This window comes from Cervus canadensis, chromosome 14 (assembly GCF_019320065.1).
Source record: "Cervus canadensis isolate Bull #8, Minnesota chromosome 14, ASM1932006v1, whole genome shotgun sequence".
NCBI lineage: Eukaryota > Metazoa > Chordata > Mammalia > Artiodactyla > Cervidae > Cervus > Cervus canadensis.
Window position 1 is genome coordinate 31,477,449 of NC_057399.1, and position 19,979 is coordinate 31,497,427.

A 19,979-nucleotide genomic window follows, 5' to 3' on the forward strand; every position below is an offset into this window, starting at 1 on the left:
GTGGAGTTCAGTAAACGATGGTCAGATGAATGAATGAAGCCCAGATCTCTGCATCTGCACACACTGGAACTGGTGGGGACTATGCCAGCGCCTCCTGTCTTCCTCTGCAGCCCACTGCCTCTTCCTGCTGCTACACTAACACCCACCCTCTTCCCTCCATCTGCCTTTCTCTCCCTTCCTCAGTTACCCGAGAATTTACACTGGGCCCAGAGCTCTGAGCTCGGAACTGTCTTCTGCCGTTGCTTCAAACCACCTGGCCCTCTCCTCGTCTGCTTTCTCTGCCAGCCAGTGCCATTTGTGGCCTCCACTTCTACCTACCCAGGACCAACACCATCACCCCACCATGGGCTTTACCTCTGTCTGGAGTTCCCGTTCCCAAACTGTGTCCTAAGGAACGCTTACCTATCGGGGTGCTTACTTTAAAAATTATCTTCTTCATGTCAGGCACCCTATTAGGTGCTCTGTTTATATTACACTTTTTATTATGCTAAAACATACCTAACATAAAGTTTACCATTTTAACCATTTTTGAGTGCACAAGTTTAGTTACATTCAATATAATTGTATCTCAGTATCCATGGGGCATTGGTTCCATGGATACCAAAATCTGTGGATGCTCAAGTCCGTTATGTAAAATGACAGAATACAGTTGGTTGGCTCCAAATCTGTGGATACAGAAGCCTGGTTATACATTCAGTGTGGACAGACCACACTTTGTTTATACATCCATCAGCTGGTGGACTACATTTTGGCTATTGTGAATGCTTTTGGAGCATTTGGCATTTTGTCAATTTGGCTGTTGTCAGTGCTTCTAGGAGCATTGGTATACACATATCTGGTTTTGGTCCCAGTTATCAGTTCTTTTTGAGTATGTATATAAGAGTGAAATGGCTGGATCATATGGTAATTGTATAGTTAACTTTTTGAGGACCCACCAAACTGTTTTCTACATTGCTAACCTGGTACTTTTTGGAAAAAAGCATTCCACAGTCAATAGACTTCATCCTCCAACTCTTTCTTGGAGAGTCACATTGCACTTTAGCATTGTAAAGTCTCTGAGAGGTCCTGCAATAAGGAAAAAAAAAAAAAAAGAGTCTTTGTAACTTTGACCCATCACTCCCCAAACTAACTTGAAAGTGGAACTCTGTTTTGCAGAGTAACTAGTAACATACTGCTGGTTTGGGAAACAATGCCCTGAGCTCCATGAGGTAGACAAAGAGGGACTGGGGCTCAGGACCAGAGAAGAATCACTTGAGGCCCAGAGAAGGGACAACCTACAACTCTCCAACTAGCTTATTGGGTGACACTTGGCAAGTTACTTTCCTTCTCCTGGCAGCTCTGCACAGAAGATGTTTTCTGCCTGGTACATCCTTTTGCTGGGCTTACCTTGTGGCTTAGTGGTGAAGAATCTGCCCACTATGCAGAAGACACAGGTTTAATGCCTCGGTCAGGAAGATCCACTGGAGAAGGAAATGGCAACCCACTCCAGTACCCTTGCCTGGAGAATCCCATGAACAGAGGAGCCTGGTGGGTTACAGTCCATGGGATCACAAGATTCAGACTTGATTTAGCAACTAAACAAAACCAATACCCTTCTGCAGCTTCTTTGCTTCTTCAAGATTAACTTGACCTTCAGGACTAGCTCAGGGAGCCATCCCTTCCCTCAGGAAACTCAGACCCTGCTCTCCCGTCTCCCCAGGCAAGGATTGGAAGGCCCTCTTTGCTGGCTCTTATTAAACTGTGTTGCCCTGTTAAATGGTCAGCTTCTTCTACTAAATCAAGGTAGGTGGCCGGGGATGGGGGTGGGGGTGGGGAGGGGCGGAGAAAGGGTCAAAGTTAGTTTCCATAAACAACCACCTGGAGAGCTTAGTTAAGAATGTAGTTGCAACCATCTGAACCCTAAGAATTCCAGCTCAGTAACTCTGAGATTTGTGTTCAGCAGCTTTAGAGTGTGAATTTTGAATAAGCACCTGGCAATATTCTCAGGCAGATGATTCTTGGGATCCTCTGTGGTCAGCTATGTGAGGATAAGATTCACTTCTACCTCTGTGTTTTTTACATAAATGTTAAATGAATGAACAAATGAATGAAACAACCTCAATTTCCTTCTCTGTAAAAGATGAGGTTGGACTGAATGTTCTCTAAGCTTTTCTTTGGTTAAACTTCTTTTTATAAAGTTCAGATTATTACATCCAAGATGCTGTGTTCCTTGCAGCTTTAATATCCAGACCATACACAACACATGAAGCCCAGCACACAAAACCACCAGGGTGACCCTCCGAGGAGGATTCAGTCCATGCTGGTATTTAACAAATGCCCCAGGACTCATGAACAGCCTTGCTTTTGAAACGATTATCCATTTCATCACAAGCTGGAGAAACAAAGAAAGCATACACTCATGACCGAGTGAATTCACGTTCATTCTCTCTCAAGAGCATGAGTAGCTGACAGGCAGCACTGCCAGGGCTGAGAAACACTTAAGTTTGAGAATTAGGGAGCCAGGCATAATGAGAAACCAGGGGCTAGAGAAGGTGCTGGGGTGCTGAGCACTTTCTCCTGCTATGAGGAGAGGGCACAGATGACCAGCACCGTCAGGGCACCCTGACTCTGCTCCAACCATTTCTCGGAGGAGTCTTTCAGCATAAAACCTTGACTCTCCCCTGCCTGAGAACCCTGCAGGTTTTGAGAGGCAACTCCAGCTTCTCATGAGAGCTATGGCCTGAGAAAAATGAAGTCTCCTGTTACTTGTAACCTCTTAGCATTTCAGAGGAAAAGGTTGGCTATGGCTGCCAAGATCCAGCAAATATTTGGTTAGCTTGGAAAGAATGGGTGCTCATTTTCCAATTCTCACAGATTTCTCTCTGCCCAGTTCTTTTTATTAAAAACTTCAAATCCAGAGATAAAGTCGAATGGCACCCCAGGCTCTTAAGCATTCATCTGTATCCCGGGGAGCAGAACCCAGAATCTAAACAAAGAAAAGCTTAATCAATAGAGCTCATGAATTTCCTCCAGGAACAGGACCTGGCATAGCCAAAGAATAAGCAGAGGGGTTCCTTACTGCAGTTTTCTTTGGGTGGATATTTATGAGAAGGGCAGGAGAATGTTCCCTCATTTGACTAGGGATGGCACACTGTGGCCCATGCGCAAATCTTGCCTACTGCCTTTTTTGCTTCATTTTGTATGGCTTCTAGAATAAGAATTTTTTTTTTACATTTTTAAATAGTTGAGAGAAATCAAAAGACAAAAAATATCGCATGACATCTGAAAACCACAGGAAATTCAAATTTGTGTCCATAAATAAAGTTTTATTGTAACACAGCCATATGCATTCATTTGTAGATTGTCTCTGGCTGCTTTTGAGCTGCAACAACAAAGTTGAGTAGCTGAGACTCAAAGCCAAAAAATGCATTCGACCTGGCCCTTTACAGACAAAGTTTTCAGACCCCTGGAGCAGTAAGAGTTGACCTTCACTGGTATTTGAACTAAAAACTAAAAAATGTGTATGTACAGAGCAAACATCTGTTTAATCTAATACGTGAGTCAGGAAAGTTAAGTATGGTTGCTTAGCACCCATACAGAGAAGTCCTCTGGGTGCCCTTTCTTCCTGACAGGAGGTCCTCAGTATCTGGATCTTTGTGGTAGCATTTTCCTCGCTGTTGTTTACACTTCTGCCCTCTAAACTCTACATTTGAATTCTGCTTGTTTTTGAACTGTGTATAAATAGAATAACACTGTATATTTTCTTTCCTGTCTTGTTTTTTCTTTCAGCATAGTTCCTGAGACTCAGCTTTGGATGACTGCATGTGGCTGCAGTTCTGTCACTGCCTTTGCTGCATGCCTCACATGTCACTTCATTACGTGAGCACAGTTCACGTCTTCTTCCCACTGTTGGTGGACAGTTGTGTCATTTCCAGTGTTTGGCTATTGTGGACGGCATTCAACATCTTGTATCTGAACTGTTGTTGACTCCCGAGAGAGGAACGGAATAGCTGGAGTGCAGGGTATGTGTATCTTTAACTCTATCAGTTAATGCCACCCTGTCCTCCTAAAAGATTGGACCAAATCACCCTCTCGCCAGCTGTCTCCCTTCAAGGAGCAGACTCTCTGAGTCTTGTCAGTCAGCACTATTTCCACCTCTAAACCCTGAACCACATGAGTTTGCTGCCTGTTCCCCCAGCACCTTGAAGAACCAGACGAGGTGCCTGGGAGCCATCATCCCTTTGGCTTTGTATCTCCCATTAACAGAATCTTCAAGTCTTAAAATTTCTGTGAGAAAACTATCAATATTCTAAGAATGGTCCTTGAGATAATGTGATGTCTTTTAGAGTGCTGTGTTTGGCTCACTGGTCAGTCAGTTGTGCGAGCTTCCTGACTACTCTTTCCCCCTTTCCCGTCTCCTGTGGATGGGAGCTAGGGACAGAAGCTCATCACAGCCAGAGGGACAGGCAGTCCCCCAAAGGCTGCAGACCAGACAGGACAAGGAATCAGGGGAAAGAACAACCTCCCCTTTATCCTTCAGGAAATCAGAGGACTTACAGATTAGGAAGCTGATGCTTGTGTCTTTCTTGGCAGGGTGTTAGGATAACTGGGAAGAAAGGGCCCACTCCAATGGCCATCACCTGGAGGACCATGCACTAGAGGCATTTCTGAGTCATGATGTAGCACTACATTGAAAAGGCACAAATAGACCCGAAACACCAGCACACATTTACCCAGTTTTTGAAGCAGATTAATAGAATAACCAATAAAACATGTATAAAAGCTTTAATTAAATCTGATGAAATAAAACTTCATGTTTTATTTATGGACACTCCCAACATGTAAAGGATTCAGAGACACATTCATTTTTACTGCCATTTTGTCCTCATATCTATAATTAAATCCAGGCTGCAGCTCTGGCCCAAAGCGATGCGGCATTTTAAAGCTGGCCTTGGACACTCCCTCCCCCACCCCCATCTGCTTTTAATTATAATTACCGACCCAATATGAGGGAAGCGGATGGTAAAAACTAAACAAAATAAAACAAACAAACAAACAAAAAATGGTTGCTGCCATTGTGTTTTAAAACAACATGCTGAAAGAGGATTTCAGGCAGGTGGGCACATCCTCTATTTCCAGTTTTATTATGTACCAAGTGCACAATCCCTTCATTTTACTTTTGACATAAAAAAAGGACTTCATGAAACGAGACAAAATAACTTATGATTATATGAAACATAACTGTGACAAATCACAAAACTATACATATTAATAGAAAAAAGTGTACCTAATTCTTTAAAAGATTTATGACAATAAGCACCAGATGTGCCCCTAGAGTAAAATCAGCCCCATATCCAGTATGATATATGCAGTTCATTTCTCTACGTGAGTGTATATAACTATGTACAAGAGTCTGTGTGATTTATGGAAAACAGATTTCCACTTTTCCCCCCAAAGTGCTTTATGTCAGCAACATTACACAGGATGCTCTGCTGTCTGTACAAAATAAATCTCCTCTTTTTTACACTTGCCATCTCTCCAATGAGTGTTTTTTTTTTTTTTTGCTTTACTCATTGCAAAGAAAAAAAAATGTAACCGCAGAAATTCCACACCACCAACAAAAAGTGCTGTTAAAAATGCTGCTTTAAAATGACATGGTCAAAACAGTCAAATAAAATACCAAATAATTAAATTGGACATTTTTAACCACTATTCCCCAAATTCAAGGCAACTGGGAGGCAAGGTTCTTGAAGATGGGGTTGAACACTTACCTCTGTTCTAGTATGCTAATGTGCTTGACAGCTGCTAATTTAAAAACAACAGAGTAACACCAAAGCTCTGGTTCACCAGTGGAAACTTTGCTGTGATTGACTGATGACCTTTTGTCCATTTTAGAATCACCTAAATAATTTGGGGGGGGGGTGACATGGGTAATGGGAGATATTTTACAGGAATAGAATATTTAATATTTAACACTGATCACAGGCTAAATTACAATTTACATTGTGATGCAGTCCCTTTAGGGAATTAAGACAATGCAGCAAGTAAAATATCTCTAGGCATGCTGATTTTTTTTTTTAATGTAATAGGATAATTGGCTTTGGGCTGTGTGTATTTTCGTGAACATCAGTTTCTTCTTCTTTTTTTTTTAAAGGGGAATGACAATCTGTGTTCAGATGTTTATGAAAATGGTTATATATCAAGAGGAAAAAGACTAGAAAATGGAAGGGAATGATCTTTTGAAGTTTCCACTTTTACTGTTACAAACATAATGATGAAAACATATATAAATCTTGTGCAATGTGAAAGCAAGCAAGGAATGAATTTAAAGGTCAGGTGAGATCCTGGAATCTAAGGCCAGCACGTGTCACCCAGAAGGAAACTGGAAGTGGCATGTCCTGGGGTCCTGAGCTCAAACCTGTAGCCAAGGTGAAACACGGGATGGGGAAGGGAGTAGGAGGGGCGCTCCGCCTTGCAGGTGGTACTGGGTCTGCTTCTGCTAATTCCTGCCAGGGAAGGAGATCCTGCAGGTGTGGCTGCCACCTGGCACCCCCAGGCTCCCTTGGGCCTCAGTGAGGCTGGCGGGGAGACTACAGATGCTCAGGAGCATCTCCTCCAGCCAGAGTATCTGGGGTTCTTCTGGCTTTGTCCTCCTTCCCTGTTTCCATGTCAAAAGACAGCCAGAAGCCACAAGTAGGCTGACAACATCAACTGCAGTAACTGCCTTACCTTTCCATCTTTTTCCTCATTACATGAATGAAATGTGTTTTGAGTTCCCTGTAGAGGCTCTGGGATTTAGAATGAATAGATTGTCTACCATACCAGAACTTCCCTTTCTCCGCAGGGTGTGGCAAAGGACACAGGTAACGCAATCCACCAAGTCTGCCAGAAGGGTGGGACTTGGTGTGCGTCTGAGAGCTCATTGGGAAAGAAAAGTCTGACGTGCGTCCTTTCATACAGCAGAGCAGAGTTTTGTAAAGTGAATAACTTGTCTCTTTCGCAGACACAGATGTCTGCATGATGGCTCTTCTCAGATCAGAGCCCACTATCCAGAGAAATGAGATTGACTGAGAGCACTGTAAAAGCGGACCCTGCGCTTGGTTCTTTATTAGCCTGATTATACTGCATGTGGGAATGAAGTCCTGAGTCAGGCAGAACACTACCGACTGTGCAGCAGACTGGAAGGACACGTCTGTCAGGATACAAACTGTCACCAGATCCTAAGTCTGACACCAAGCTGTTTAATTGTCTTGTTGGAGATTGTAATTATCCCAGTTTGACAAATAGCATTGTTTCATTTTTCTTCAGAGAACATTTTTAAAGAGAGAGAAAAGAAATCATGAGATGTGATTGTACTGGGATGTCAGAATTTACCAGGTTTTGGGGGGTTTGGCAATTTTTATAGCCTATGTCATCGGACTTGGGACCTTTTTAATTGCTTGGTAAAGGTGTCACAGAGGACAGAGGAGCCTGGATGGCTTTAGTCCTTGGGGCGGCAAGGAGTCGGGCATGACTTAGCGATAAAACAACAGCAACAAAAAGGTGTCACAGAAAATGACTTCCTATTCAGGTTTGAGATCAAATGGCCAAGAGCTCTGTGAAAATTCTAGGCGCTCAATACAGAGTTTCAGACAAAGCGGTTGCTTCTTTTTGGCCACCTTTCCAGAACTGTCTCCTCTACCTGCCCTAAGCTAGACCCTGCTCAGGTGGTGGGTATGTCTGAACTACAGTCAAAAAAACAGGATGAGAGCAATGAAGAGGGAGGAGAAGGGCAAGGGAGCGACAGAGACTGGTGAGGGGAGATCCTAACAGAGGGAGCAGAGGCTGTGCAAAGTAGCTGGACATCGGGCACTGCTAGTTTGGTTTTCTGAGAGAACCCAGGAGCACACCTCCATGTGTCCCTGCTCTCACAGCTTCTAGCAGGTCTCTGGGCAGAGCACCAGAGTGGAGGCCATGGGTGAACCAGTCAAGAGAAATTTTCCTTTGAATAAAGTCCTCAAGGTGGAGTCACTAACAGTCAACACACGAGGCTCTCTGTGGCAGCACTGGGAAGGGGGTGGCTGACCCCATGTCCCTCAGGTAGCCTTTGCAGAACATTCCTGGTGCACACAGAAGCTATGAGGTGGGGCCAAGCCAAGCCACAGCAGAGGCCAGACGTATGTAGCTGGGGTGATTAAAATAATTATTTCCATCCAAAGAACAGACTTCTAAATATTTTTTCCTTTAAACGTACATGTAAATAACAAGGCTTTAAAATCAAAGAACTAAGATAGGTTGCAGGAATACAAAACAAGTTGTCAAGCTTTCCAAGGGGCTGTGCTTGACAGAACCTTCTCATTTTGCTTTTGGAAAAACACTGAAAAGCAATTGGTTAGCATGGGAGTACCCAGGAGGAGAGAGGCAGCCAGCTCCCTGGATGCCAGGCTGGTGCTGGGAAACTGGGCTGAGCCCATGCTGGGCTTGGATGTGGATTTCCCTTGTTGCGCCTGGCTCTTGGGTGAGGCAATTCACTGTGCTGGCAATCTGGGTTGTCCATCCTTATTTGGAGTTTTCAGCAAGAGTGATCTCCAAATTACATTTTCACATGCACATAATCTCACTGGTGTCCCTTGAAGGTTGACAATTGGGAAATAACAGATACCCAGTAGTGAGACTCCGAATTCCCTTTGAAAAGACAGTCCTGCTGGTCACTGGCAAATCCAGAGGGAAAAAGGAGCAGTTGCAAACACACCTACAAATCCCAGCTCTGACCATCCAGCCCTGCTCTCCAAAGACACATCTGTGGTGTGGCATATTGAGTTGATTTGCTTGACATCCTTTTTCTTAGGGTCTGCGAAAGTATAAGAACAAAAGGTGACAAGGAGCAAAAAGATTCTGGATGCCAGCAGCAGTGGAGGCTAGGGGAGATTTTAGCCTTCAGTATAGACAGAGGAGAGCTGGCTAGGACAGCGGTCCACAGCACTGATCTGTAAGAATGTGGCATCTTCAGGTCCACTGCGAAGAGTCTCCCCAAAGAGGCTTGATGAACCCGAAGGCAAATCATACACTGGAAAAGAAAGAGTGCACAAATCAACTGATGCTTCATCATACTTGCCAGGCATGCAAGGAGCAAATGTGGACTGGGGAGCCCACAGTGCTGGGCAAGGCCTTTCAGCGGGTCCCATCCTCAGGCTCCTTAGGTGAAGAAGTGGCTGAATGTGCAGAAAGATGGCTAAAGCAGGACTTGCACGAAAGATGGGTTGAGTAGCAATGAAAGTAAAATTTTGTAGGGAAGAGTGAGGATGGCCTCAAAAAGGAGGTGATATAAAAGTCCAGTCATTTAAGAATGGATGGGATTATCATAGAAGGGGAGGTAAAGAAAGAACATTCTAGTAGGAGGAAACAGGGAGCAAAGACAGAGAGTGAGATATGTGGGGCCAAGTGTGTTGGCGAAGCTCAGGTGCAGAGCAGGTACGGAGACAGACAAGGAAAATACATGAGATAGGAGGGTAGGTCCATGGAGTTTGATCAGGCTCAACTCCTGGGGACTATGAATGCCTTGCTGCAGATGGTCAACTTTATTCTCTAGGGCAACTAGAAATTACTGAATGTATCTAAACAGGAAAGCACCTTACTTTTTCCTTTATTTTTGGAAGGTAATGGTTACAGGTAGCACAGAGAGCAGAATGGGAAAGTTAAGGAGTTGACTCAAGGAAACTTGTTGGAAGGCTGTTGCTTAAGTCTGGGAGAAACATGATGGCACCTGAGTGAGGGTGGTGGAAGTGGGGCTGGCGGAGGCTGGAGGGGAGGATGAAGAAGAAAGACATTTCTCAGGTGTACTAGATAGGATTTGATGCAGTCGTGTGCTAGGTCAAGTCTAGTCCAGGCTGGTCATGAGAAACCCACATGATCTCACCTGCTAGTCTGCCTGAGTGTCTAAGTCACAGATACCAACATACCTGTAATGCCCGAGTGAGTTGAGAAGGCTCTGTGGAAAACATCAAAGCCAGCCTGGCCCACGGAAGTGGGGACCAGACAGTCCTCGAAGGAAGGCATCACACTGCAGGAACTGCTAGGTGGCATGGTTCTCTGAGAGTCAGGGTAATTCGGGGGGCAGAATGTCTGTAGTTGCCCATAAAATCCTGAAAGTCAAGACAGAAGTAGGGATAGATTTATGAACAGGCCATAGTCACTGTAGAAAACAAAACAATATCCTTTAGAACTAATCAGTAGTATACTTTACATAGAACCAAGAGAAAATTCCCTATAAGGTTTGGGAGGAAGATTAAATTCATGTTAGCAGTGTGTGTGTGTGTGTGTGTGGCGTGTGTGTGTGCACACACAGGCATGCGCACACACACTCAGTTGCTTCAGTCCTGTCTGACTCTTTGCAACCCCATGGACTGTAGTCCACTAGGCTCCTCTGTCCATGGGGATTTTCCTGGCAAGAATACTGGAGTGGGTTGGCATGCCCTCCTCTGGGGCATCTCCCTGACCCAGGGATCAAACCCGCGTCTCCTGTGTCTCTTGCACTGGCAGATCGGTTCTTTACCACTCAGCCACCAGGGAAGATCCATGTTAGCAGTAAACACTAGGAAAAAACAAGAAAATTCCATGTCAAGGAAGGAGAAGAAAGAAAGAAAAACTACTGGCTTTTCTCTTTTTGATGCCTTAAGGCCTCTGCATGGACTCAGCAGACAGATGGGCAAAGGACCCAAACAGACCACTCAAATACTCATATAATTTATCAACTAATATGATCAGATGGTAAAGACTCTGCCTGTAATGCAGGAGACCCAGGTTCGATCCCTCACTTGGGAAGATCCCCTGGAGAAGGGAATGGCTACCCACTCTAGTATTCTTGCCTGGAGAATTCTATGGACAGAAGAGCCTGGTAGGTTACAGTCCATGGAGTCGCAAAGAGTCAGACATGCCTGACCGACTAACATAGACACATGGTCAAACTGACAATTCTTTAGTCATTAAAGCAATAAAAATCAAGACAATGATATAATACCATATTCTACCTATCACATTAGCAAAGATTTCTGAGACTCATTCTTGGTGCTGGACTGAGACTGGTGACCAAGGCAGCTGTGTGTAGTGTACAGACCCTGCAAAGGAGTATAGGCTTCTGAAAACCACTTGACAACTTGGCTGTGGAACCTGAAAGTGTCCTCTTGGACAGGGGAACTTCACTTTCAAGGATGTATCCTAAAGGTATATTTTGAAAATTATAAGTCTTGCACAAACACAGTTATCACAGTGCTTGTTGTCATAACAGAAAACTGAGTCAAACTAGTCAACCATGAGAGAGTGGTGGAGAAAAGACTGGTATATTTACCTAATGGGAATGTTAAATAGCCATGAAAACAATATTTACAAGGAGTTTTTTTCATACTGTTCATGAGAAATTTCAGATATACAAGTGGATTTAAAAAAGGCAGAGGAACCAGAGATCAAATTGCCAACATCTGTTGGATCATAGAAGAAGCAGGGAATTCAAAAAAAACATCTACTTCTCCTTCATTGACTATATTAAAGACTTTGACTGTGTGGATCACAAAAAAGTGTGGAAAATTCTTAAAGAAATGTGAATATAAGACCACCTTACCTGTCTCCTAAGAAACCTGTATGTAGATCAAGAAGCAATAGTTAGAATCAGACAAGGAACAATGGGCTGGTTCAAAATTAGGAAAGTACTACCTTAAGGTTGTATATTGTCTCCCTGCTTATCTAACTTATATGCAGAGTAATGCCAGGATGCAAAATGCCAAGATGGATGAAGCACAAGTTGGAATCTAGATTACCAGGAGAAATATCAATAACCTCAGATATGCAGGTGATAATACTACCCTAATGGCAGAAAGCAAAGAGTAACTAAAGAGCCCTGGATGAAAGTGAAAGGGGAGAATGAAAAAGCTGGCTTAAAACTCAACATTTAGAAAACTAAGATCTGGTCCCATCACTTCATGGCAAATAGGTGGGAGAAAAGTAGAAACAGTGACAACTTTTATTCTTCTTGGGCTCCAAATTCACTGCAAATGGTGAAATTAAAAGATGCTTGCTCCTTGGAAGAAAAGCTATGACAAAGCTAGACAGCATATTAAAAAGCAGAGACATTACTTTGCCAACAAATATCCATCTAGTCAAAGCTATGGTTTTTCCAGTAGTCATGTATGGATGTGAGTTGGACTATAAAGAAAGCTGAGCTCCAAAGAATTGATGCTTTTGCTGTGGTGTTGGAGAAGACTCTTGAGAGTCTCTTGGACTGCAAGGAGATCCAACCAGTCCATCCTACAGGAAACCAACCCTGAATATTCACTGCAAGGACTGATAATGAAACTGAAGCTCCAATACTTTGGGCACCTGATGTGAAGAGCAGACTCATTGGAAAAGACCCTTATACTGGGAAAGACTGATGGCAGGAGGAGAAGGAGGCAACAGAGATGTTTGGATGGCATTGTCAACTCCATGGACATGAGTTTGAGCAAACTCTGGGAGATAGTGAAGGACAGGGGAGGCTGGTATGCTGTAGTCCATGGGGTCACAAAGAGTTGGATATGACTGAGGGACTGAACAACCACAAATGTATATGCAGATTGCAAGGCAACATTTCTCTAGTTCTCTTTGGGGGACTTTCTTTGGCTTTATATTTTTCTGAATTTTAATAGTGGTGATGAATAAGTACTCTGAAGCTAGTCAGACTTCCTGGGTTCACATCCTAGTCTGACTCCTGACCAACTGTGTAGTCTTGGTAAATTATTGAGCCTCTCAGTGTTTCAGCTTTCTAAACTGTAAAATGGGATTAAAAGTAGTACCTATATCTCATTGAGTTATTATAATGAAGATTAAATTAATATTTGCCTGTTACACAATATAATCTGAGAATTAATTATACAATTAACATTAATATATTTGACAATATAATTTATATACATTGGCTAAATAAGAAAAAAGTAAAGTTATGTCACAATAATGTAGCTCTCAAAATTTTTATTAAGAGAAATAAAAATTTCCAAAAGGCAACAAGTAATCCTTCAACAATAACCAAATGTAAGAACAGATAAGACAGTGGGCAAGTCTCTCACTTCCAGTTCTCAGGTGGAATCCTCTGGAACAGTTTTGGCCCTTGGGACCTGTGCTACATACCTCTCTCCTGTGTTGGTTCCTAGATTCTGCACTAATCGGTACACATTGTGATTTCTTCACTCACCCCAGTGCAAGCTCAAAAGAGCCACAAGCGTGAGTGTGCTGAAAGACCTGGATGTACTGTTTCATAGTTTGGGAGGTTCTTTGAACTGATCCTCACTGTGGGTACCCCGTGGCCAGGCACATATAATCACGGTTTCCCTATTATGAGGAAAACATTACCATGAACCATCACAGTCGGTTTATTAGAATGTAATGTCTCCTCACTGAACAAAATAGGCAGTATTTGCTATTTATATCCCTATGCTGGCTCTGTTCAAATCTGTAACCCATAAACACCTTGATAGCATTCCTCAGTGTAATATTAACCTTCCAGGAAGAGAAGACATTTTTCACTAAACTCCCGCAACTCCCCAAATAGGGACATTAATCATTCAGGTATGTCAGGGACAGTGATAGAGACTTTCGCTGCCCTTCTGTGAAAAACAATTCATTCTTTCTTCCCTGTCTTCTCCCTGCTTCAGAGATAGCATGACTTCAACCTACATGAGTGTTGTGATGTGCTAGAGTATAAAAATTTGTGATACAGTGAAATACACCCAGTAAAGTTAAATATTAATAGTAAACCCAACATTGGCCTTCCGTGGTGGCTCAAACAGTAAAGAATCTGCCTGAAGAATTCCATGGACAGAGGAGCCTGGAAGGCTACAGTCCACGGGGTTGCAAAGAGTTGGACATGACTGAGCAACTAACACTTTCACTTTCACTTTTTCAAATCCAACATTCTGGGCTCCACCTCCCTGCTTCCCCGTCAGTCTGGATCTGAGTGAGAGGGCAGAGTGAACTGCAATTCCTGTCTGTGGGTGTCTTGGCTGACACGAGAAACAGTCAAAACCAGAATGGCCCCACAAGCATGTTTTATCACACTCACAGCCAACTCACAGAAAGAAAATCCTCTTTATGAAATCCCTCCCTTCAAGAAGTCAGTTACTAAAGTTGCCAAACACACTGGTGTGGTTGAGTGCGGTCACTCAAATCAAAGAGCTTCAACATAGCCTCTTCCCACTGCTATTTCCATAAAACTAACAAAATTTTTAAAAATTCCATTAGGATCTTGCCACACACACAAACTCAGAGAAAGCCTAACTCATTTTCTGGTGAATGGCTCATGTATTTTAGCTGCTGAATTTCATGTAGTAAGTTTGGAAGGAACACTACCTCGAGGGCCCAAAGCAAAACGAGGCAAGATGTTAGTATATTTCATGGGCATAAAACATGAGTGATGGTAAGGTCAACCCAGTCAACCAGTCAGCGAATGATGTTATCAAGTACTGTTATCAAGGTGCTTTTAGAGATACCAAAGAAATAAAAGGTAATACTGTGTCCTTGAGGATGGATAATGCAGTTCGAACAAGAACACATACACTTAGAATAGCATAAGAATGCACATGTATGTTTATGTTGGCAATAAATGTTAGTCCTCCCATTTAGTTAGAAAATCACCCCTCCCCTATTTTAGAAGTTATTTTTTAACCCAAGGATGGACGGGGAGGGGGAATTTGCAGATAAACTGACTTTACTATGTAGCTCCTGAGGATCAAGGTCTTTCCTCCTCTTGTTAATTCTGGGAAGTCTTTTTTTTCTCCCCTTCTAGAAACAAGCTTGTTTTCTAATTATAAAAATATTCTGAATTAACTGTATCAACTAGAAAATGTAGAGGTGTATATGCAAAGAAAATAAAAATTACCTTTATTTCCAAGATTCCGACATAACCAGATACATACATACAAAACTGGAATGTTATATATATTGTTTTGTATCCTGTTTTCTCCCCTAATATTATCTATGAGCTCACATAGTATTAAAATTCATTCTTAAAAACCCCTCCTCTTTGTCACATGGGGTCACTGACAGTTCTATGATGATAGATTAGATTGGGATTTCATGGTCACTCTTGCTGCCTAATGATGATAAAGCAGTCCATGAAGCTGGGTGTGGATTTTCTTCCCAGCATGGAAGGGAAGTGGAGGAAGTCAGTGAAAAAAAGGAATCACATGACTAAATATGATAATGAAAGGGTATTCCCTAGGGCAACACTGTCTAAGAGAACATTGTGTATTGATGGAAATGATCTGTATCTCACTGTCCAATACAGGAGCTGCATAACTACAGAGCATTTGAAATGTGGCCAGTCAACTGAGGAACCAACTTCTAAATTTTATTTAGTTATAATTAATTAAAATTTATATGGCCATACATGCCTGTGGCTACTGTACTGGACAGCACAACTCTAGGGCAATCTGCACTCTCAGGTTTAACAGACTTTGTTTCAGGAATGTTTCTGATTAAATTCTTAGAGAAAAAAACATATTACCCACCAAGAGCTTAAATAAAAGCCAGATAATGATTCTTACACTCCTGCTCTTCAGGATAGAAAATATATTAGAGCTTTATTACATTTATCTTTTCCTTACAAATTTATACTTTAGTCATTGTGGAAGGAATCAGAATATAAATACTTCAATGAATAAATAATGGTCACCCAACTCCCAACCCTTGTGAGAGCTGATGAGCATTGTTCTAAGTTAAACTTCTAGGGCATTTCAGCTCTGCTGCAAAAATCACTTTCCTTTCTGGAAGTAAGAGAAGGAAAAGGAAACATATCACCCACTTTCTGCAGACTATGGGCCTAGCTCACTGTGTGTGTGGGAGTGCCAACAGCATAGGTGGGTCTCCAATTTCCCTACCAGTTGAGGATGGAATAAAGTACCGAGGCTTTCAGTACCGAGGCTCTATCTTACACTCACGGATGGAGATGAATACCACCAGCCCAAACTTTGTCAAGGTGCTATGTCCACAGCTGTGCCCCTAGCGGGTTTGTTTATATAGCAAATAGTTTTGTAAAACAAACTCTTCTTCTCCTTTACGGTGAGACTGAGAACCACCACCAAACTCCAGATGCCAGGAAAAGATGGACAACATTCAGAAGACTGGATCTTCTCTGTTGTAGGTTCTGCCCAACCTTGATACCAACTTGCAGACAGCCCATGTGTGGAGTCCATCACAGGCATCAGGAAAGGTGCCTCAGAACTAATGTCTCAACCAGAGTGTGGCCTGATCAGGCTGGGAAGAACCTTTGGTGAAGCTACTTAGAAAGAATGCTGAGAGCAGTTGCTTCCCAACAACCCTCAATATCTTCAGATGGGAAAGCCCTTCATCTCCTGTGTGATCAGAGAGTATCATTTCAGGCATCCAAGCCAAACACTTATTTTCAGATGTTTCCCAAATCTCAGAAGTCATCCTGTTCACTTGACCTTTCAGAAGAAACACTGACTAAGAGTCTGTATTTTTGCTATTGTATATTTGTAAAATGGGGTATTCACAGTATCTACTTCATAAGGCAACTGCAAAGGTTAAAGAGGATTAAGGGATGATCCATGTAAAGAGCTGCACCTGTCTGGCATAGAGCACTCTACAAATATTACTTTTCACTTTTCTTCCCTATTCTTTTAACACAAACATTTCAACTTCTATGCTTTTGTTTACTTGACAACTACATTCTAAGCACTTACTCAAGTCTGGAGACACAGTGGTGAATAAAACATACCTCCTGCCTTTTTGGAGTTTATGTTTTAGTGAGAAAGAAAGATAAACATATAAATGAAAAATCAAGTAATGTAATTTAAGATTACATATGAACAATAAAAAGGATTTTCCTTAAGGAATATACAAAGATGCAACTCTTTTCTCTGGACTGCATTCAAGATAGGAAGAGGGAAAAAGCTCAAATAAGAAAGAAGTTTGGCAAGATGAGAAGGCAACCCTCAGAATGGAAGAAAATAATTGGACTGAAACAAATGACAAAGGGTTAAACTCCATAATATACAAGAAACTCATGTAGCTCAATACCAGAAAAACAAACAACCCAATCAAAAATGGGCAGAAGACCTAAACAGACATTTCTCCAAAGAAAACATACGGAGGCTAATAAACACATGGAAAGAAGCTCAACATTACTTGCTATTCAGTTCAGTCGCTCAGTAATGTCTGACTCTTTGTGACCCCATGGACTGTAGCACGCCAGGCTTCCCTGTCCATCACCAACTCCTGGAGCTTGCTCAAACTCATTTCCATTGAGTCAGTGATGCCATCCAACCATCTCATCCTCTGTCACTCCCTTCCCCTCCTGCCTTCAATCATTCCCAGCATCTGGGTCCTTTCCAATGAGTCAGTTCTTCACATCAGGTGGCTGAAGTACTGGAGCTTCAGCTTTAGCATCAGTCCTTCCAATGAATATTCAGGACTGATTTCCTTTAGGATGGACTGGTTTGATGTCCTTGCAGTCCAAGGGACTCTCAAGAGTCTTCTCCAGCACCATAGTTCAAAAGCATCAATTCTTCAGCTCTCAGCCTTCTTGATGGTCCAACTCTCACATCCATACATGACTACTGGAAAAACCATAGCTTTGATTAAATGGACCTTTGTTGTCAAAGTGAGATCTCTGCTTTTCAATACACTGTCTAGCTTTGTCAGAGCTTTAATTCCAAGGAGCAAGTGTCTTTTAATTTCATGGCTGCAGTCACCATCCACAGTGATTTTGGAGCCCAAGAAAATGAAATCTGACACTGTTTCCACTTTTTCCTCATCTATTTGCCATGAAGTGATGAGACCAGATGTCATAATCTTTGCTTTTGGAATGTTGAATGGTTAAGCCAGATTTTTCACTCTCCTTTTTCACCTTCATAAAGAAGCTCTTTAGTTCCGCTTCACTTTCTGCCATTAAAGTAGTATCATCTGCATATCTGAGGTTATTGATATTTCTCCTGGCAATCTTGATTTCCAGCTTGTGAGTCATCCAGCCCAGTATTTTGTATGATGTACTCTGTACAGAAGCTAAATAAGCAGGGTGACAATATATAGCCTTGAGGTATTCCTTTCCCTTTTGAACCAGTCCATCATTCCATATCCAGTTCTAACTGTTGCTTCCTGCCCTGCATATAAGTTTCTCCAGAGGCAGGTCAGGTGATTTGGTATTCCCATCTCTTGAATTTCCCACAGTTTGTCATGATCCACACAGTCAAAGGCTTTAGCATAGTCAATGAAGCAGAAATATATGTTTTTAAATAATTCCCTTGCTTTTTCTATGATCCAGCAGATATTGGCAATTTGATCTCTAGTTCTTCTGCCTTTTCTAAATCCAGCTTGTACATTTGGAAGTTCTCAGTTCACATACTGCTGAAGCCTAGCTTGAAGGATTTTGAGCATAATCTTGCTAGCATGTGAAATAAGTGCAACTGTACAATAATTTGAATATTCTTTGGCATTGCCCTTTTTTGGGATTGTAATGAAAACTGACCTTTTCCAGTCATGTGGCCACTGCTGAGTTTTCCAAATTTGCTAGAATATTGAGTGCAGCACTTTAACAGCACCATCTTTTAGGATTTGAAATGGCTCAGCTGGAATTTCATCACCTCCACTAGCTTTGTTTGTAATGAATCTTCTTAAGGCCCACTTGACTTCATGTTCCAGGATGTCTGGCTTTAGGTGGGTGACCATACCATCTGGTTATCTGGGTCATTAAAATCTTTTTTGTACAGTTCTTCTGCGTATTCTTAAAGTCCCAGGGTCAGTGACAGAAAATGCATGACCCACTCCCTTTGGCTACCCTAATTTCTTCTATTCCAACATTATTATGGCTCTTTGTGCATTCCCTCCTCCTCTCTGGTGACCCTTGCACACGCCACTTTGAATACCTTCTGTAACCCATGACATAAGTCAATGAGAAGAAAGAGGAAAATTAGAGAAGTCTCTGGTAAAGCTCTTAAAGGCCATAAGAATATGATCTCTGGCATCACAGCTTCTCAGCATGTTTCATGCTCTCCTACTTTACTCAGAGAAAGGCCCAGGGAATTACACACTTACTACTCACACGGTATGATTTCAAAAACTTTTGAAAATTCCTTCTTAGGCAGCCTCTGATATACCTGTCTTGTAAGTAGGTAATTCAAACAAATGTTCTCATTTTATAGACAAAGAGATGGAATTTGAATCACTTGTCTTTATAACCAATACTTTTGTTTATGTAATACTATGCAAATAAGAGAAAAGTGGAAAATTCATACATTTTAATATTTATGAACATCCAGTTATTTGGAATTATTCATGGATCCAGTCTCTGTCTTAAAACAAATGGGGAGTAGAGCTTAAAGTCATCATATACTTTTCTACTAAGTTCAGAGCTTTCTCATCTGGAGTCTCCTTGCTTTTGGCATTTTCATAGACATTTTGGTTAGTGTTACACCAACTCCCCGCCCCAGAGAATTTTTTCAAAAGGAAGGAAAGGAACTAATATTTATTTATTCTGAGATAGGCATTGTTTTAGGTGTTTTACATAGAAAATCTTCATTCTAACAACTTTGTAAAAAACTGAAATATAGTTGATTATAATATTCTTTTAATATCAGGTGTGCAGAAAAGTAAGTCAAATATATATATATATATAAACACACACACATACAGGTTATTTTCCATTATCAGTTATTACAAGATATTGAGTATAGTTCCTTGTGCTGTACAGTAAATCTTTGTTGTTCATCTATCTTATGTTTATCAGTTTGTATCTGTTAATCCTATACTCCTAATTTATCCACCTCCCCCCAACCTTTCCCTTTGGTGACCATAAATATGTTTTCTATGTCTGCAGATCTGTTTTTATTTTTTATATAGATTAATTTGTATTATTTTTTAGGTTCTACAATTAAGTGATATCATATAATACATCTTTCTCTGACTTACTTCACTAAGTATAATATTCTCTAGATTCATCCATGTTTCTGCAAATGGCAACATTTCAATCTTTTTTTACTTAT

General features: G+C 41.7%; 1 protein-coding gene across 8 annotated transcripts in view; it reads right to left on the reverse strand.

Moving 5' to 3' along the window:
* Positions 1–3,284: 3,284 nt before the first annotated feature.
* Positions 3,285–19,979, reverse strand: part of GLIS3 (GLIS family zinc finger 3) — a 563,983-nt gene continuing 547,288 nt past the window's right edge. For all 8 annotated transcript variants that reach the window (XM_043486789.1, XM_043486788.1, XM_043486791.1 and 5 more), the window contains 2 exons: positions 9,918–10,100; positions 3,285–9,025 (listed from right to left, as the gene is read on the reverse strand). In XM_043486789.1, the coding sequence (XP_043342724.1) occupies positions 8,889–9,025; positions 9,918–10,100 (320 nt within the window). In that variant the 3' untranslated portion in view covers positions 3,285–8,888. The remainder of the gene's footprint in view (positions 9,026–9,917; positions 10,101–19,979) is intronic.